Here is a 21374-nt window from a genome sequence, read left to right as displayed (position 1 = left end):
AATGTACTCGACGAAACGGATATAAAATGCGATCCATTCATAGGATTGTCAAACAGCAAGATGTATTTCAAAGCTATCGTATCCTTTGTTTTTCTAGCTATGGCGATCGCTGGTAAGTCAATTTTATTGATATATGTATACATATATATATATATACATACAAAGAGTGTTTCAGATCTAACCACTTGACAGATTTTTCAAATTATTTTGAGACTAAAATTCTAATACCAAAAATGTCGAGACTAATGGTTTTTGAATTATAATTATTTAAAACTAGCAAATTATACACTAAAAGAAAAGATTGATTGCTGCAACAATTTAAATAAAATATATATTTAAGTAAAATATGACGTAGCATTTTTATATGACAGCAATAAGTTTTTGATTGTAGCAGCAAATTTTTAGTTGTATTAGCCTATCCGCATGTCAGTATGATTTCGATAGGCTAACGCAATTAAAAAAATTGCTGCTATATACCAAAAATTGGTTGCTGCAGCCATATAAAAGTGCTATGCCATATTTTACTATCTAAATTGTTGCAGCAACCAATCTTTTTTTTCAGTGTATTGTCTAAAATTTGCTCATTTAAGTATAATACAACATAAAGTGTTAAATGTAAAAACTAATAGTTATCTTTTATTAATATCGATGTAAATATAACATATGCGAAAATAAAATTACTGATATTTTTAATGGATACTTATTATATAAAAAAAAATATTTAACTTGAACATTATGGTATTAAATTTTCGTTTCAAAATGACTTCAGAAATCTACCATTACGTAGTGTGTTAAATCTGAAACACTCTGAGTGTATAATTTATATTTAGGTAAGATTACAAAATGGTTACTAGAACATTGTAAAAGAACTTTTTATTAAAAAATATTATAACTAAACTATTGTATTGTTACATGTACTGCAAAGCAAATAACAAAATTTCTAATTATGTTATTAAAAATTCTTCTAATTTCATGAAGAGCTGACGACGTGCTATCATTAACTTCTTCGCGAATGTTTTCTTAAATATTAATTTATATTTTAGAGAGACCTAAAATCGGTCTTCGGATGCCGCCTATTTTCCCACCTTTTAATCGCTCAATCTCATCACAAGTGGTTGGAGGTGAAGAAGCAGGAGTAGGAAGTTATCCGTTCATAGTTTCCCTCCAAATATTCTCCCAACACTTTTGCGCTGGATCCATCTTGAATGAAAAATGGATTATAACAGCAGGGCATTGTATTAACAGCGTTCCTAGCATTCTTCCCTTAAGCATTCTTCGCGTCAAGGCTGGAAAGTACAATCTTCAACTTATAGAAAACACCGAACAGACAGTCAAAGTAGTGAAAGCTTATGTACATGAAAATTATAAACGGTAAGCAGAAATTGAAAGTAGTAAGTATGAACAATTCAATTAATTCTTATATGAATGATTTCTGTTTAATATAGAATCAATGTTCTATTTATAATTGATTTCTAATTGTATATAAAGGTAATCTAAAACATAATTTTGTATTAGTAATCAACACTATTTTTATAGAATGAGTACAATAATCGAAATAGCGATTAGTAGTAGTCACAGCATTGATATTAATATTGCGATTAGCATTTGATACTTGGAATTAGAAAACTATATATTTTAAATAAATAATATACAGATTATTTTTCAAGATTTAATTTCCAAATCATTATTATTCTTCCACTAATACTACAATTTTTTTTTAGTATTAATACATTGATATATACATATATTATTACATATATTATTATAATATATTAATTATAATATATTATATATATATATATAATTATATACTAATTAATTATGCATTTGTAGAAACATATCCCTGATGAAAATTTTTCCTAGAATTTTTTATATAATTTTTTAGAATTTCTATATAATTTTTCAGAATTTCTCTATAATTTTATTTTACTTTCTCACATTTTTTATATATATTGCAATTGTATATTCTAATTTTTAGTGGTATAGGTCCATATGACATTGGTTTACTTAAGCTTGCATCTCCATTGAAGTTAAACAATAACGTACAAGCCATCGAATTAGCACCTCCAGAAAGTGAACCAACTGGAAAGGCATGGCTTTGTGGATGGGGATCTATCTCGACTACCAATTATCCAATAATGCCAAATAAACTTCAGCATGTTAAAATAGAGTACATCAATCGCACTACTTGCCACGAATCCGTCAAACGTCTCACGGGATCTTCTCCCGTTCATGAAACTAATATCTGCACTGGGCCACTGTACAATAAAATTTCAGCATGCAGTGTAAGTTCCATACATTTAGTAAATTTAGTGAATAATAATAACTTTGTCACCGTTTTTTAATGCAACAATTTGTTGTATCGTTGTTTTTAATATACTTTTAGGGTGACTCCGGTGGTCCATTAATTTCGTATAACGGAAAAAAATCGGTGCTTACTGGAATTGTATCTTGGGGTATTGTTCCATGTGGTACTTTAGGCGCGCCCTCCGTATACACGAAGGTATCTAAATTCAATGACTGGATTGCAAAGAAAATTAATTCAAATTTCAGTTATGTTTGATAGCAATATTGACAATATATGAATGTATATACTGAATGAGAAATTATTATATATTATTTAATACAAAATAAATATTCGGCATAAATTAAAAGTAATGTTTTTTTTATTCCTATCCTACATGAAAACTAAGCAGAAATTTTATTAGACATCATGATAAAAGACATTATAAATTTTATTTATTTTATTTAACAGATGATAATAATAACAAATTTTTATTTTCTGAAATATACACATCAGTTTCAATGTAAGAAATGGTTAATTGAAGAGACATCAAATTTTCATATTCAAAACAAATATTGAAAATTAAATGTTTTTGTATTATTTGATTTAAATGACTATAATAAGTGTCAAATGTTCAGTTAATTCAGTAAAAGACAATAGCTTTGTTATCTTCTATTAATATAGCAATTTAATGTGTCGAGTGTTTAATATACATTTAAGATACGAGTGATGCATTAATATTACGTATTTGTAATACATTTTTATCTGTTATTTATCTATTGTACGAGTCATAATAGGATTTGCAACTTAATTAATTAAAGAATGTTTCAACGTTACAACTGTAATTTACTTCAGTTTTGTGGCTTTTTTTAAAATTTAATTTACTTTAAAGTTAAATCATTATCAGAATAATTAAATTATTCTTTAATAATTTTGTTATATGCATTCTATAACATATTATATATATTTATTTGGATATCTTTGTTCTTATTAATGGAGACTATATAATAAAACTTAATTAAGTTAAATGCTTGAATAAATTAAATTTTAAATACTAAAAATAAATAAATACGTAAAAATAAATAAATACGTTTACATTCTGAATAAAAACTGTGAATTTATGCGCGCACTTATATAAATATATCTAATCAGTATATCTAATTTTATAGAAGCAATTTTATACTAGAGTATTGCTATTGAGATGTACAATATATATGACTAACAGCATTATTTTGTACAAATATAAATCATCTGTGTTATGTCGTATAGTTCAATATTTATATCAATTAATACACGTCAAGTCATAAAGAAGTATCATCTGGAATACAATTTTTCGTATTGTAAAAATATAATGATTAATTGCCGTAGATAATAATAGTTTGTCAGCGTACAGTTGCACCCGCGAAGAAGAGTATAAAATGCGGTCTATTCTATTTGGGATTGTCATTAAACAGCAAAATGTATTCCAAAGCTATCGTGTTCTTTGCTTTCCTAGCCATGGCGGTCGCTAGTAAGTCAATTTTTTCGATTTATATAACATATGTATAATTTGTATTCAATTTAAAAAATAGTCACCAAGACACTATAAAAAATTCCTCTTATTAATTAAAGAATTTTAAATTTATTAAACAAATGACTAAATTATTGTATTATATACGAATTACGAAGCAAGTAACAAAGTTCAATTTCTAATTAAAAATTCTCTTCTAAAATATTATAATAAAATATTATAAAGAGTTAGCTTTGATGTGCTATAATCAACTTCTTCCGCAAATGTGTTTTCATAAATTCTATCTATTAATTTGAATTGTAGTACAGTCCCGAATCGGCTTCCAGATGACACGTCGGATTCAACTTCGTTTGAGACTCGTGTGGTTGGAGGTAAACCTGCTGCGACGGGACAATACCCATTTATAGTTTCCCTTCAACTAGCGATGGGCCGTCAACCTAAGCATTTCTGTGCCGCATCTATCCTGAACAAACTATGGGTTCTATCAGCAGCGCATTGTGGTAAAGGAATTTCCGCTAGCCGTATTACCGTCAAGGCTGGTAAAAACAATCTTAAAGTTAAGGAGGCTGCCGAACAGACAGTGAAAGTGTTAAAAGTGTACATACATGAAAAATATAAAGGGTAAGTGAAACGCTGAAAGCAGTGAATACAAACAATTAAATTAATTTATCTTCGAATAATATTTGTTTAATATATAATTAATGTTGTGTTTATAATTAATTTTTAATCGTATATAGAGATAATCTAAAACATAATAGCTCTTGCATCAATAATCAGCTATTTTGTTTGTAAAATAAGTGTACAATAATAAGAAACAATTATTACTAATGTAATGTCGCAATATTTGTATGAATATCATGACTAGCATTGAAATATACTTAGGATATTAAAAAACTATATCTGATTACTATTAAAAATATGATATTAAAAACTATCATAAATAAGTAATGACGCACGAATTATATTTTGAGATTTGTTATGATATACACATATATTCTATTAATTTTGCAAGTTATTACTATTCCTTTTACTAATACTATAATCTCTTTTTTACGTATTAATACGTTAGCTTAAACACTTATATTTTTTAAATTGTATAATTGATAAGTATAATTTATATATACATACATTACGATACACATTTTCTAATTTTCAGTGGTGTTGGTCCATATGACATTGCTCTGTTTAAGCTTGCAACTCCATTGAAGATGAATAAGAACGTACAAGCTATCAAATTAGCTCAACCAAACAGTATACCAACCGGAAATGTATGGCTTTGTGGATGGGGATCCACTTCAACTAGTATTTCCCCCATAATGCCAGATAAACTTCAACATGTTATGTTGAAAATTATGGATCTTAAATCTTGCAACCAAACCATCATTAAATTGACGAGGTCTTCTTCTCTTGATAAAACCACCAATATCTGCACTGGATCACCGAACAGAAAATCCTCATGCAGCGTATGTGCAAGATATTCAACAAATTCAATGAATGATAGTATTGGCAATTCATGTAGCAATTTAATATATTATTTTTAATATACTTTTAGGGTGATTCCGGTGGTCCACTATTTAAGATTATCAATGGAAAACCGGTGCTTGTTGGAATTGTATCTTGGGGTATGATACCATGTGGTTTTCGAGGTGCACCATCCGTATACACGAAAGTATCCAATTTCAATAAATGGATTGCGCAGAAGATGCGTAATTGATGATGACAATATTGATGACGCATGAATGTATAAAACTAAATAAAGAATTACATGTTACTTGAAATAAATATCCAGCATAAATTAGGAGTAACATCTTTTTGTTCCTATTCTACATAATGCAAAAATTAAACAGAAATTTTATTGAACAAATAGGATATTTATGACCAAAGACATTGTTATTCCTATTTATTTTATATAACAGATAACAATAAGAAAAGATTAGTTGAAGAGATGTCAAATTTCGTATCTTATCTTTCCGTACTTATCGATAAATGTCGAAAATTAAATATTTTTATTAGAGATGTACCGAATATTCGGTATCCGATATTATCTGACATTTTTTTACTATCCAATCGGATAGTCGGATATTATTAGTATCCGGGAATATATCTGGTTGAAATTTCATATCAGTAAATTGTTGATTTTTTATTATATAAATATTCTATTAATAAGTATGCATATACTCATAGTGTTATATAATAACTTATATATTGCAAAATTATAATTATTTTCTCTACAGTCTTTTCTTAAAAAACATTCTCTCAGAATCCGGTCGGATATTCAGAAAATATCAAATATTTGACTCGAAAAATTGCCTTTCCGGATATCTGACCAGATATTGGATATCCGATCTTACATTCTTTTCGAATATCCAACATCCGATATCCGATAATTTTACAGTGTAACCCTAGTTTTTGTATTACTTAATTTAAATGACTGTAACTTATTTTAATATTTTTGATACTTTTATTTAGTTGTCTATATATGGCTGTTTAGTTTATTTTAAAACAAAATTGTAATCTATTAAAATACATTTCATTTATAGTATTTTCACTTGTCTTTAAAGAATCATTTCATTCATGAATTTGCATTTAAATTGCTTTTTATACAATCAATCATATTACGATTAAATTAGGAACTTCATAAAAATTATGCAATGTCGTTATACGTACTTTTGTAAAAGTAACTTATTACTGTTACGATTCCTTAGAAAGTAACGATTCGTTACTGTTTTCGTTATATTTTGGTTATATGTTAAAGTAAGAAATTATACTTAAAAATTAAACATTTTTTATTAAGCAATACTAATTGTGAAATAAATACTAAAATTCTGAGCTAGTCTCTATGAAGCAAATTTTTCTTTATACTAAAATTATGTTTAATAAATCTCCTATGATTCTCTCTCTCTCTCTCTCTCTCTCTTTCTCTCTCTCTCGCTCTCGCTCTCGTTCTCTCTGCAGCGTAATTATTGTATCAGATATACAATAAATGATAGTAATTTCATCATCATCTATTAATATAGCAATTTAATGTATCGTTTTCAATATACTTTTAGGATGATTCTGGTGGTCCACTAGCCTCCTTTAAGGAACAAAAATGGGAGCTTAGTGGAGTTGTATCTTGAGGTATGATGCCTTGTGGTAGTCCAGGCATGCCATCCGTATTCGCTAAAGTATCCAATTACATTGATTGGATTACAGAGAAGATGCAAGATTCATGATAATATCAACGATGTATGAATGTATAATACTGAATATGGAATTGTTACATATTATTTAACATAAAATAAATGTCCAGCATAAGTTAGAAGTAATATCTTTTTATTTTTATCCTACATGACGCAAAAACTAAATAGGAATTTTATTGGATAAACCAAACATTTATGACGAAAAACATTCTTATTTATTTTATTTAACAAGTAACAATGACAAATTTATTTTCTTAAATATATTTATATATTTCAATGCACAGTGAGAAATAATTAGTTAAAAAGACGTTGAATCAGCATTCTAAATTTCTGTTGATATAACAAGACATCGATAATTTTTGATTGATTAAACGGTCAGGTTGAATTATATTTATATAATCGAATATTATATAATCGAATATTATATAATCGAATATCCAAACATACAGTAACAATTTATGCCTGCATATGTTAGAGTACACATCTTATTCATTTAATTAAAATTAATTTATTAAACAAAATTATTGGTATTATTCGAAATAATATGCAGCATAGTAACATGTTGTTGATAACAAAACTTCCTTTAATTGTATATTAATAAATAATACTTTAACAAATAATATTTTATTCACTTTTAAATTTACTCTCTCAAGCTGAAGAACATTAATATTAGAATCCAATGAAAACTACATTTTGATCACCATTTCGAAACCGAAAACGAATATTTGATTGTCATTCAATTTCGAAACCGAAACCGAAACTTAAATAAGTCTTGAGAGAGAGAGAGAGAGAGAGAGAGAGAAGCTAACGGAGTTACATTTTTTTCGGCCAGAGTCAAAATCGACATTTTTTTATTAATTCTACAAAGACCGATGATTTTCAGAAAACATGACAAATTTATGTATTCTTTAAAAAGAGAGAGATTTTATTAAAATATCTAACTATAATAATATAATAATATTTGCATCCTCAACTTTTAAAAAAAAAATCAAATCATAGTTATTATAGAATCATATCAAAGTATTCAAATAATCTTAAGTTTAATCAACAAGTTAATAATTAAAATCGAACGGTTGTTTTTTGAATGCTTATTGGCGCGTTACAACTTATATAATTTCGGTTTATCCACTGAAATTTTTTCTTAATTTTAGCCAAAACCAAAATCAAACCAAAACCCTGATTTTTGACCGAAATTGACCAAAACTGAAACAGAAACCGAAATTTCGGTCAGATTTTAATTAATACATAATTTTGTTTGATCGAAATTTACTTGCTTTCTCTTAAGTCATCCTTATTTTATTATAAAACTTATTTTCCCCAAAATGCCAGATAAACTTCAACAAGTTCAAATGGAATACATTAATCGTATAACATATTACGAAGCTGTTAATAGTCTGACAACATCTTCTCCTTCTTCTGTTCATGAGACCAATCTACTGGGCCATCGGACAAAGCAACTTCCTCATGCAGCGTAAGTGTCAGACGTTCAATAAATTCAGTAAACGTCAATAACTTTGTTACCGTCTATTGTAATGTAGCAATTTAATATCAAGTTTTTAATATATTTTCAGAATGATTGTGGTGGCTCATTAATTTCGCGTAATAGAGAAAAATTGTTTTTCATCTGGAATTGTATCTTGGAGTATTTTTCCATGTGATACTGCAGGTGTGCCATCCGTATACACCAAGGTATCCTATTTCAATAATTGAATCGAGCAGAAAATCAGTAATTATTAATGACAGCAATATTGACGATGTATTAAATGCATACTGAATGACGAATTATTGTATATTATTCCATAAGAAATTAACATGCAGCTTAAATAAATAATGACTTTTATTCCGATCTACCTAGAGTAGAAAAAATAATAATAATAATATAAATGAAGAAAACATTTTGAAGATAATTATTTATGTTTTTATTTAACAGATAATAGTTACAAATTATCTTATAAATATTTATATACTTGTCGCAGTGGTACTGGCTAATATATCTATTCTAAGTTAATATACTTAAAATAATTCTTGAATCTAATAGTTAATATAACAGAATAATTATATGATTGTTATAAAAATAAATTTAATATGGCAAAAGTCAATCCAAAATTATTAAATTCATGCTAAAACACATTATATCCAAAATGTGCAGTATGCAATAACATACAAAATGAATAATATATACCTTCAATTTATACCTTTTAGCACAAATTTAAATACAATAGATACCAAACTATTGCATTATAAAGAATTGTTTTCAGATTTTATGCCATTGATTGATAATATTATTATATAACGATTATATAAAGATACATTCATAAAGTATCACAAAAGAACAATATAACTGAATAACTGTAAACTGAATAACAATGCACTATCCAAATGATAAAATTTAAAGACTCTTTTAGACTTTTATACAGTATATAAAATACAGTAGCAAGAGAGGCAAATAATTGAAAGACTCACTTCTCTAATCAAATTCTCCAATCAAATATATTTTACAAATTTATTTACTATTTCCTGATAGCACTCGTGATTACTTTTATTGCGGCTAGTGCTTCCTTGGCTGTCGGAATAATATACTGAGGTGGCAGTAGGAAGCCATGTCTTCCAGTGTCCCGCAGTTCGATCGTATATGCATACTTGATCTTGAGCAGAGCTTTAGCCCAGTCATCAGAACCGCCAGCAGCAGGATACAACGTTATCGCGCTATTTCCGACGGTATACTCTGTATTATCGCCTCCTTCGTATTTCATATATTTAGCTGCTTCAAGCCCTACCGCATCAAGATCTCGGTAATCAGGCGGCAAACGCTGATCATATCCCCACGGATATAAAATATATTGGCCATATGAATGAAATGATACATATGCCTGCATGAAAAAAATAATGAAGTGCTACATGAAAGGAATATTTCAAAATTTATAAAGTCAATTTCTGAGATTGAATTGTCCGTGGATTGATTGTTTTAAGACGTTATTATAAAAATATGGATATACATATGTTTTTTGTGAGACATCTTGAATTAAGGAAAATTTTTTTATGATCTAAATATTATTATGTTTACAATATTAGTTTAAGAATGGCTGCTAACAGCATTGCTATAATTGATATATTTAAAAGAATAAAATAATTAATACAAAGTAAATACAAACTAACTGATTTTTATACAAAATATTTTAACTAACCTTGATATTTGCTAAACTATTGTCGAAGAAATTTCGAATAGCGTCAGTTTCTGGTTCGGAAAATGCTTTAGAACCTCGGTATGTCTCATAGCACATGTTACTGCTAGTTCCCTTTCCACCCCAGCGATAACCAAAATTTCTGTTCAAGTCTACGCCAGAGCAAAAAGTGCCTTTCCTTCTATTCTTCCTCCATAAACGATCGTATTGAAACGTATATCTGTAGCCATCTGGATTGGCAACTGGCAGAATGTAATAGTCTGTTTGTAAATCATCGCTATTTTCAACCAGGTTATCAATGATATAAGTCACAGCTGCCGGTGAGATCCATTCCCGAGCATGTATTCCACCATCAATCCATATCGCAGGTGTATTTTTCGTCCTACCATTACTAATCCTTAGAACCTTTTAACATTTATAAAAATATTAAAATCTTAAACATCAAATTTTTTGTCAATATCAAAATAGATTAGATGTGGATACCTTGAGGGGCTGTCCTTCGATGGATTTACCGATGGATTGAACGGAGCAGACATCAGGATAAGTGTTCGCGAGATAATCCAAGTAACCATGAATGTCATTTATATCATGGTAGCTGGTCCATTCCATACGATGACCTAATGGATATATCTTCAAGATTATTCAGAGATTGCACATTCCGTACCTTTGTGAGCTTGTATAGCAATCGCTTCGTAGATTTAACTCAATGCAAAGCAAGCATTTCTTCCTTTCAATTGTCATTTTACAAAATATTTTTTTCGGTACTCCTTACATTATATAAATCTGATTATTTTGAATCGACGAAACGGATTATGCGCGTCTGAAAGCTCACCCCTAAAATGCCACGGAGCACCCCCACCATATACATTAGCAGGATAACGAAGAGGACGAGGACGTGGAAATCTATATCTGACTTCCTGCCACCAAGCGTAACGAGCTAAAAAATTACTAAATACTCGGTGACAGAAGCGATGCACTCATTATAAAAATTCCCAAATGCTCATATTTATTTATTTATTTTAATTCAGCGTTTCAAGAGTTTCAGCAATTTTTCGACTTTTCCAATATTGTTTGCAAATGTAATAATTTCTTGCATGAAAACCGAACCTTGCCGAGTCCGTCTTGGATAACGGCATCGAGATGAGATATCGACGGACTATACAAACGACCACAGAAAACGACGAAACATCGCTGAATGCGTACGTGCGAAGACTACACGTTTTACACACGCCTTATAAGTAAAGTATAACTGTTAATGTTAATCAGCATTGAAACGGAACCGGGTTACTAAGTGGGATTCACGCAGGTCAATAACCTCGATTCATATTAAACTATTTTTCTTTGAAAATGTATAAGAATTTGAAATTATTAATTAATATATTAACTTTTCTTTTTAGAATATATGTGTATTCTAATTTATGATTTTAACAATGACTCTCATACGTAAGACATATAGGCATTACATCAAATGACACAATTTTCCAATAACGACATATAAATAATAATAAAATGTATTACTAAACTTACTTTACAGTGAATATTAGATTAACTGTCCGAATTATGTTGAAAGTCATATAATAGACAAGAATTTTACTAAGTGTGTTTACATCAACATTAAAATAACTTTCATATATACAATGTTTGACTTACAATTTACAGTATTTTCTACATGATGTGTCCTAATTATTACAGATACTAATTATTACAGATACTAATTATTACAGATAATAATTTAGTTCAATTGAGACACAATTGAGGATATTTAATTAAAACAATGGAATCTTAATTTTATAATAACAATGGAATCTTAAATTTATTTTTATAAAAATTATTTTAATTATTTAATTTGCAATTTTAAATAAATAATAAATTAAGTAAATGGAGACCATTCAAATTAATTAATCCGAATTAACAACAAGCTATCATTTGCAATAATTTATTTTTGAATGTATTTCTGAATAGAAATTATTAATTCATTTTAATTAATTCATTTTAACTTCCTTTATTACATGATTGATCAAATAATAGCTTCTTCCGTTTACATAAACAAGTGAAAAACAAATTATGAAAATCGATTATTGTTTCTTTTCTATTATTAATAAAATTGTCTAAATATGACGAAAAATGATAAGATAAAAGTAATATCTAATTGTGAAACATAAACGATAAAAAATGATGACTTGATGCAAAGTGTAGATTCTTAATAATAATTATTAACCAAACAATAGCTTTTTCCGTAACTTTTATGAATATCAATGAAACAAGATAACTATAAAGATTGATTTGCTTTTTTAATAAGATTATAAAAAGTAAAGAAAGTAAAGAAAAATGATAAAAAGCGAGACTAATTGTGAAGCATATATGATAAGCTGCGATAACATGATGCGAAGTGTAAGTATTTAATAATAATTATTAAAAGCATTTAACGATGCGTGAATATATTAATAAATGTTATTATATGTAGACATTAATAGTATTGTTATTATTATTTATCTTTAAAGAAATTTTTATTTTCCTTGCGATTATATTGTTGAATGATACAGCAATATTGATTTCATGATATAGCAATTAAAAATTAATGAAGTAATGAAGTAATGAAAAATTAATTAATACAATTGTAATAAAATCCCAAACCTTTGCGTCCTTCGAGTTCTGCTTGCATTGCGGTTGTAAGTCGAATATTCCCGTCATCGATTGCTTTTTGCACATCTTTGATCAAAACGTCATATTTTATTTTGCAATTGTTCAATAGCAAATCGACATTATAAAGCATCTGACTTCGAACAAAAATATCGACTGTCAATGGATGGTTCGACCATATTTGATATGCTACATTAAAAAAAAGATTTTGTTAGACTCTATTTATAAGTGTTGTCCTTCTAAAACTCTTAGTAATACATATCATTTTGAAATATAATAAAATATTTATATTTTAATATAAATTTTATTTATTATGTACAACCGTTTTGATCGTGTTGCTCCACCAAATCATTTACTGAATCATTGTGCTTGTAGATTCGCCACACTTGATCACCGACGTAAAAAACTTTCTTACTGAAATCCTCTCTAAAATCTTGTTTAGCCGTTTTTTCATAAGTCACAAATTCGCCTCTTTTAAGATCCACGGTCGCATCAACAACGAAGACAACGATTGTTATCAATGTCAATGTCACCCATTTTATGTGATTTTTTCCACCGTGCCTCATTTTAGCTGAAACTGTTCTTAAGTGTAGAATATACCCAGCTTTTATAATATACAACCGTTCGCTGAACGGGAGTATAACGGAATTACTCGATCGAAGATGCGGAGTTTGCCGAATGCAACCGTCACAAATTCATGTCGAAATAAATATGTACTGTTTGTAGAAAGATAATAAAGCTAAACAGTCTTTTTTTTATTTAGTGTCTCATACGGTCGAACCACGCGATCATATGCTGACATTTTTATATAAAACTTTTATATATCACTTAATAACATCAAATCGACATTCAAAAATTACAAGATAAAATGTTATGTTTTAGGCACGTATTATGGAATTATTCGAAATAGATTTCAATCGAAATTACTTTGTTTTCCCAAAAAAACATAATAAAAATTTAGGGAATAATTGAATAATTCTGATCGGAATCTATTTCGCACAATTTCATAATACAGGTGAAATCTTTTAAGACTCAAGAATACTTTTAGAATAGAAAAGGGATGAAATAGGAAATTATTTCGTATAACAAGAAATAAAAAAAAATTATTTTTGAACTCTCTGTGCTCTATGGATATGCACACAAAATTTATTTTTATAATTTAGCTTCATTATTATCAGAATTCTATATGAATAAAGGAAACTACACAAAATAATTATACAAATAAATAATTGCCAGTTTTTATTTTTTAAATTTATATTTAAAATAATATTATTTATTGTTAAGTAATACAAGTATTTGTAGATTTTAAATATTATTGTTTGTTGCAAGACACTTCTTTATAGCAATAGATTCATTAATACACGGCTACTTTATTTAATTTAGAGCGCCGACGCAACTCTCAACGACAACTCGACGGCGCAAATCGCGGGCAGACACGCGGCTTCTGCACATACTTCTCGCATCGTTCTTGCACCGCTACGTCGTAATCGTGATTGCAGTTAAAAAAACAGACCTGCAATGTCTGTATCAGGTCATCATTTGGGAGAAAATCGTAAAAGTATGAAGTGCTTATTGATCATCATTCTCGTGGCTATTACCTCGACCATTAAGGTACCGTTTGCTGTCCGTATTTAAGACGATTTTATTATATCTTCCCTAACCGTAACTGCATTTTTGGATACCGTTAATACGTAATTCAATTTTGGTATAGAAATTAATTTTATTTATTGCATTAAAGGAACGTTTCTTTTTTTTTTATTTGTATATTTTATACCAATTTGCGACTGAATATTTCTAAGACATTTCAATATTAATTCTTTACAATGTATAATAAATTCTCATTAAAAAAGAAATTTAATTTATCATGAGATATTATATTGATCGGCAACAAATTTTTTATTATAGACATTTTTTCGTGAATTTTGAAAAAAAGCATAGTTTTATAAATCCTACAATAAACATTTTATATCCGTCGTATTAACACAATAAAATTTGGATGGTTATTTTACAATAAATTATTATTAACTTAGAGCTTGAGGATTATCTTTGTATATACAGTAGTAATAAAAATAGATAAAATAGTAATAGGTCAAATAAACGTGTGTATGTGTCATACCTTTATGTCATAAGGTTTCTTTGGTCTCTTCAATAGATGCATATGTATATACATAACACATCTATCATAATCTATACACACGAATCATTCTTCTGTAACTATGTATATTACTTTAAATGTAACCCATTATAAATGCTTTTACAAATATGTGTTAAATTAATAGGAGGAAGAGTTCTATTTTATATTATTTCTATTAGCTTCAAGCATTTACAATATTCAAAGTACATTTCAAATAATGTTAATAGGATTTGCAGCATACATTCCAAATTTTTATAAGTACTTGGAAATTTAACAACATCGAAATGTAATCGCAACTTCTTGCATTGAAATTTAATTTATATATAAAACAAGATATATTATTAAAAAAATAAAAGTTAATATCTTCCGTATTAAATAATGCTAAATAAATATAGTGGTTTTATTATATAATAATAATAATACAAAACCATATATAAATTTTAAATATATTATAAATTCGAAAATGCAGTATGCATATATTACAATTATTTTTACAAATATTTTTATTGTAATATTTTAATATATGGTATTGCATTTTCGGATTTATAATAAGAAATAAAACGACTTACAACTCGATTGCCTACAACGTAACTCGACTGTCTACATACACTATTGCGCACAAATGTTAAGAGAAAAATGTATGTTTGCACACACAATACTAGGGATGATATATATATGTGTAAACGTACTTTCTTAATTTTATATTTGTGCGCAAAAGTGCTTATAGGTAATCGATCTATAGATAATAATATTATGTGTGCAATGTAGTTTAGGCGCAATAGTGTCGTGTGTACACACTTTTTCTCTTAATTTAATATTTGTGCGCAATAGTGCATGCAGGCAATAATTTTTGTGCGCAAACAAAATGTTGCTAAATATGTAGGCAAACGGTACTATAAGCAATCAATTTGTAGGCAAACAGAGCCTTTTCCATCAATAACGCTAGAGGAAACACTTGTGAACACTTGGAAAAACCATTTACATATTTTACAAATGATTTAGAGTGTACACTGGAAAACATAATGTTGTTTCAACAGTAATTTTAATTGAAAATAATCTTGTTGATTTAACAATAATACTATTGAAAACAAATAAAATTTGATTAAAACAAGAGCAAAAGTATTGTTTTATTCAGTGGCGTAGTGAGAAAAATGTTTTGGGCAGGGCTGTAGAAATCAGTTTTTTAATGTTTTTTTTTCATACTAGTGACACATTTGGTAATAAACAAAACAAGTTTCGTTTAAAACAAAATAAATTCAATAGCAAAAAAGTTATGATAATATATGTTCGTTGCAATGTCGCATCGAACGTTTCTCTGACGCTGCATATAAATTGTCATAAATTTTTTACATTAATTTAAAGATTTAAAACTTCTTAAATATTCAACTACAATGTAACATTAATGAAAATTTTTAATCCGAAAATTTGTAACACAACTTTAACGTTTGAAAAAAAATTCACTAAATTCAACAAAATATTATTAAAAATCCGTCATTTTGTTGTAAAGTGCTTCGAAAATTTCGGAATAGCTCTACAAATCATAGAATATGTCAAAAATTATAGTGTAAAATTTGAATAATAAATATTAATATCTGGCTGAAATTTCATGAGTTGAAGTGCTGCCATTCTTCCAACGCCATTTTTTGCGGTTGTACTAACAGCAACGTTTTTTTCCGTGTAATTTATTGAATTTTTGTTTACGTGCTATACACAAATAAAAATCAACAAATATATTTTTAATACTTAATAAATGATATTTTTGCAACTAAATTAAATATAAGAACTATCCTACAACAGAACTTAATTTCCTCTCTCAAAACAAATTGATATTTACAGCTCAACAATTCTTTACATATTCTTATGAAGTTATTCAGAATTTCGGGGGAGGGGGAGGGCTCCCACAGCCCCCCCCCCTTGGCTATGCCACTGGTTTTATTAATGATATTATTGCAACAAAATTATTTTTATTTTTATTATTTTATTTTAATTAAGATAATACTGTTAATGCAACATTATTTTTTTTTAGTGTAGATTTTAAGTGTAAAATAAAAATGGTTTTCCAAAAACCATTAAAATGAAATTATTTAATAAATATTTAAATGTTAATACCTACGAACAAAAATTATAAATTGAACGAAGTAATGCTCATACAAAAGAAATATTTTCAATTCTTACATAAACTAATTTAGGTAGACAAAAATGTGTATGCTTTGCAATAATAAGTTTTGCATCATATCAACTTTCCAATATGAATTTCAATGTGCGGGCGGGAATATGATGGTATATTGCTTTTATCAACGTTTTTTTTTTTAACAGCATTACTAAACAGTAAACTGCACACTTGTTTCATAACTGTTTAAATAATTTCTTGTATTTTATTGCTATGTGATTCCAATATAATTCCAGTTAAATATAAATAATAGTACGTTTCCAAATCTAATTGTAAGTTTACATTTTTTTTATTTTTAAAATATATTTATGAAAAACACCGGCAAATTTTAATCGTTATTAAAATAATATAAAATAATATTAGGTGTTGGAATTAATTCGTAGCGTTTTACAAGTGATGGGAAGTACTTTCATTAATGTATTTTTTAATGCTCATGTGAAATAAATAACATTCTTTCATTAAAAACGCTACGAATTAATTCCAACACCTAATAAAATAAATTAATAAAGATATGTTCAAACATATTGTTTTGAGATTGTTTTGAGCTTCTTTTTTATAGCTCTATAGATCTTAAATTATCTATTTATCATACTTGGAAATATTGTATTATTAATAATAATTTTTTTATTATATAACTTCTACGCAAAAGATATTCGAAATGAACTTTGGTAAGAATGTGATTTCCTTGCAAAGTCTGTACAGGAAAATTAGTACTATGTTGTAAGTTTCTTTGTTACTAAAATAAACTGGTTATAATCTGCTTGTTACAGATTTTATACTTTATTTTTCATACTTTTTATAAAAAACTTTTTTAAGTTTTTCTTGTTTTTAATAAAATTATTAAAATTTTTAGAATATTTAAGTAAGTATTAAAAGTAAATAAATATTTATGAATGTTATTTACACGTAATAATTTATAATTTTTTAAAAATTAATTACTTACTATGTTCTTATTATGTTTATTACTTATTATGCTAATTATACTTAATAAAAAATTATATTGTAATATTTTAGAGAACATAATCGTCATATAAAACATATCGTCGTATAAAGTATAATATTATAAATTAAATTTATAAAGAGTATCCATAATTTTAAACGTTTAATTTTTATGAAGTAATGTTTGAGTATTAATTGCAACTCATTTTGAATTTGACTTTATTATGATTTATTTATTATGATTTACAATAAATAATTATTACGTAACATTTATATAAAAAATGAATTCTTCAAAAAAATTTACATTTCAGGCAGAAACGTTTAGAGTCACTGATCAAGTATATTTCGATATAATGATTGATAATCATCCAGTTGGTAGGATTGTTATTGGCTTATTCGGCGATATTGCGCCAAAAACAGTGAAAAACTTTATCACTTTTGCTACTACTGGTATAGCTGGAAAAAAATATGCAGGGACCAAATTCCATCGCGTGATAAAGAAGTTCATGATTCAAGGTTACGCTATTATTCTTTTGATTAGTAATTATTTTTTATTAATTATTACAGACATTAAATTATGAATGCAATTTGTGTTATGTGTATGTTACATAGGTGGTGACGTCGAAAATGGCGACGGTACTGGTTCCATTAGTATTTATGGAAAATATTTCGACGATGAAACTTTTGAAGTAAAACATACCGGACCATTGATCGTCAGCATGGCAAACGCTGGAAAGGACACCAATGGTTGTCAATTTTTCATTACTACCATACCAACTCCTTGGCTAGATGATCACCATACAGCATTTGGAAAGGTAATAAAAATATATAAAATTATATAAAAAATATATTTAATTTGTTATCTGTTTGTGTTTTACATATTTGGAAAATAATTTGTCAGATAATTCTTTTAATTTTTAGTTTATTATCATATTTATTATTATACTTAAATATCTTAATACATTTTAAGTTAATACATTCAACACATTTATTTGTTAATTTTAAATAATTCTTCCCATAGGTGGTTAACGGTGAAGCTGTAGTCTTTAAGATCGAACAGACCAAAACGGATAGCGATGACATTCCATTTGTGCCTGTAATAATCTATGACAGTGGAATTCTTCCAACGGAGCCATTTACTATATCAGATAACCCTTACGAGTAATTTAATATTATTCATGCGACTTTAATATTGTTAATTATTTGTTTCCTTTCTCTAACTCTTCCATAGCTTAATTGAGTTATTGCACTCCTTTTTATTAATTAAAGATTGTATGTTGATATTATATTAGGTGTTGGAATTAATTCGTAGCGTTTTTTAATGAAAGAATGTTATTTATTTCACATGAGCATTAAAAAATACATTAATGAAAGTACTTCCCATCACTTATAAAACGCTACGAATTAATTCCAACATCTAATATTTGCATCTTTAAATTGAGAGACGTAATTGTTACAATGATCATTAATTAGTTGAGTACATTATTAGATATATAAAATTATAAATATAAATATTTGTATACACTATATTTTACATGCTTTGATAGCTTTATAGGCTTGAAGCTGCTCAAATTTATGTTATTTTTCAGAACAATATATTTATATACTTGATTGTTTTATGCTACAATTGCGCAAATGAAAAGACTGCTATACAGACATAAATATAAAAAAAATAAACGTTAAAATTTTAATACTCTCGGAAGGTAGATTTAAATTTATTTTTTAACATATCTTCTTTATGTTTACTTTTACCTAGAAATGGTTTTTTTGATGACACAAATGACTAAATTCATAAATCATTAATGCAATATTAAAATATACATATTTGCAGTGCATGGGCGTGGATTAAGGCGACCTGCGTACCGTTGGGATTTAGCTTCTCGATACTTGCGATCTTTCATTATATGATGAAACAATTGAATGTTTAAATGACAATCTTGATACGAAAGACTGATTTAAAAAATGAATTCATGTCTTTATTGGATCTAAAAATTTAATATTTATTTTTATATGTAAAATTGTGTATAATTGCATATTACTTATGTATCAGTTTTATAAAAGAGTTACATTACTCGTATACTATAGCTAATACAATGGAATATGGTTTGCTTCTTATAAGATAACATGCATGAGAAGAAAGAAACATCAAGCGCCATCTCTGTAAAGGTTAATTGTTGAAACTGCTATGTAGACATAAAAATATTTAAAAAAAATTATTTCATTTACTTTATAATAAATTGAATAAAATGCAAAACATCATATAAGATAACAGAATCCTATATATAACCCTATATATTATTTCTTAATGATAATAGTTCACATCAAAATAATTAAACTTTGAATCAGACAAGGTGTTTCATACAGATTTGGATGCTAAGAAATAAGTTTTACCAGCACATTAGGTTTTTTAAATAATTAAAGTTTAATCCTATTTTTCTCATAAACTTTTGATGTGATAGAGCATTCTAATTTGCGGATTCAGCGGATTTAGCATAAAAACTACTAGAATCAATTTTTTTTCTAAACCGCAAAAATAATGCTGTATAATCCTTACAAATAATTTAATATTATGTGCAAATATTATTAATTTGGTTCTTTTTCTTAACTCTTCCACAGCTTAATTGAATTGTTGCGCTTTCTTCTATTTATTATAAACTGTATTGACACATTTGTACAATAATCTTGTAAACTGAGAGAGATAATTGTCACAACAATAATGAATAGTTGAATTTTTTATTAATATATGAAGTTATGTAAAGCTATAAATATTTTTATATTCTTTGGCTTCGCTTAATGTTTCGCAGCATTTTTTGATTAATTAATTAATAAAATTCTTTCTTTTAATTGGTAATTGTATTTTTTTTACGTGCTCTATCTACTTGTTTACATTCGTCTTTATCTGACCAAATAATCTTTTAGCCACAGCTGCATTTATTATTCAGTAATGCAATATCAAAATGTGCAATGTATGGGCGTGGATTAATGCGACCTGGATACAGTTGGGATTTAGCTTCTCAATACTCCATTACATGATGAAATAATTTAATATCTAAGTAATAATCTCGATATGAAGAACTGACTTAAAATAATGAATTTATGCATTTACTTAATCTAAAGATTTTATACATGGAATAATTATACACTATTTATATATGTATCATTTTTATATAAAAGAGTATATACAGCAGTGCCTACAAAGCGCTTAGAAATTTAAGCGCTCGTGTTTGGAGCTGATATAAGTCGGTAGCATGGTTTGTTTCTTGGATAACAATGAAAGAAAGGAACATCAGGCGCCATCTCTGTAAAGATCATGACATTATTATTCAAAAATTA

The 21374-nt window shown here is 27.3% G+C and overlaps 3 protein-coding genes across 4 annotated transcripts; 2 read left to right on the top strand and 1 right to left on the bottom strand.

Moving 5' to 3' along the window:
* Positions 1–16: 16 nt before the first annotated feature.
* LOC105151356 (transmembrane protease serine 9) lies at positions 17–5613 on the top strand. The gene is made up of 8 exons (XM_087406162.1): positions 17–112; positions 1044–1371; positions 1979–2285; positions 2387–2557; positions 3653–3794; positions 4121–4415; positions 4951–5257; positions 5347–5613. Exons 1-8 carry the CDS (start codon positions 61–63, stop codon positions 5506–5508), a joined length of 1764 nt encoding a protein of 587 aa, XP_087262288.1. The 5' UTR covers positions 17–60; the 3' UTR covers positions 5509–5613.
* Positions 5614–8871: 3258 nt separating this feature from the next.
* LOC105151317 (carboxypeptidase B) lies at positions 8872–13605 on the bottom strand. Its single transcript, XM_011064974.2, has 5 exons — positions 13121–13605; positions 12793–12987; positions 10642–10775; positions 10162–10563; positions 8872–9846 (listed from the first exon to the last, which is right to left on the bottom strand). The coding sequence occupies exons 1-5, from the start codon at positions 13362–13364 to the stop codon at positions 9487–9489; spliced, it is 1335 nt and encodes a 444-aa protein (XP_011063276.2). The 5' UTR covers positions 13365–13605; the 3' UTR covers positions 8872–9486.
* A 580-nt stretch (positions 13606–14185) lies between these two features.
* On the top strand, positions 14186–20454 carry LOC105151316 (uncharacterized). 2 transcript variants are annotated; one of them, XR_015545215.1, is made up of 6 exons: positions 14186–14409; positions 18353–18557; positions 18654–18856; positions 19063–19202; positions 19631–19744; positions 19873–20454. XR_015545215.1 is itself a non-coding variant. In XM_011064972.2 (5 exons), the coding sequence occupies exons 1-5, from the start codon at positions 14317–14319 to the stop codon at positions 19967–19969; spliced, it is 738 nt and encodes a 245-aa protein (XP_011063274.1). In that variant the 5' UTR covers positions 14186–14316; the 3' UTR covers positions 19970–20332. The 2 variants fall into 2 exon arrangements, 1 of the variants encoding a protein (XP_011063274.1); XM_011064972.2 differs by lacking the exon at positions 19631–19744 and having other exon boundaries at positions 19873–20332.
* The last annotated feature ends 920 nt before the right edge of the window (positions 20455–21374 follow it).

This window comes from Acromyrmex echinatior, chromosome 5 (genome assembly GCF_024713525.1).
Source record: "Acromyrmex echinatior isolate Ae372 chromosome 5, ASM2471352v2, whole genome shotgun sequence".
Taxonomy (NCBI): Eukaryota; Metazoa; Arthropoda; class Insecta; order Hymenoptera; family Formicidae; genus Acromyrmex; species Acromyrmex echinatior.
The sequence above is the reverse complement of the archived record's forward strand: the minus strand, read 5'-3'. Positions and strand labels throughout refer to the sequence as shown.

Bases quoted from the DNA above. Each gene is read 5' to 3' on its own strand.
- LOC105151356 (XM_087406162.1), top strand. From the start codon at position 61: ATGTATTTCAAAGCTATCGTATCCTTTGTTTTTCTAGCTATGGCGATC. The intron at 1,372-1,978 runs GTAAGCAGAAAT...TCTAATTTTTAG, and splicing joins GTACATGAAAATTATAAACG to TGGTATAGGTCCATATGACA. The intron at 5,258-5,346 runs GTATGTGCAAGA...ATATACTTTTAG, and splicing joins ACAGAAAATCCTCATGCAGC to GGTGATTCCGGTGGTCCACT.
- LOC105151317 (XM_011064974.2), bottom strand. From the start codon at position 13,364: ATGAGGCACGGTGGAAAAAATCACATAAAATGGGTGACATTGACATTG. The intron at 10,776-12,792 runs GTTTGGGATTTT...TATATCCATTAG, and splicing joins AGAACTCGAAGGACGCAAAG to GTCATCGTATGGAATGGACC. The intron at 10,564-10,641 runs GTATCCACATCT...AAATGTTAAAAG, and splicing joins TCGAAGGACAGCCCCTCAAG to GTTCTAAGGATTAGTAATGG.
- LOC105151316 (XM_011064972.2), top strand. From the start codon at position 14,317: ATGTCTGTATCAGGTCATCATTTGGGAGAAAATCGTAAAAGTATGAAG. The intron at 14,410-18,352 runs GTACCGTTTGCT...TTTACATTTCAG, and splicing joins CTATTACCTCGACCATTAAG to GCAGAAACGTTTAGAGTCAC. The intron at 19,203-19,872 runs GTAATTTAATAT...ACATATTTGCAG, and splicing joins ATATCAGATAACCCTTACGA to TGCATGGGCGTGGATTAAGG.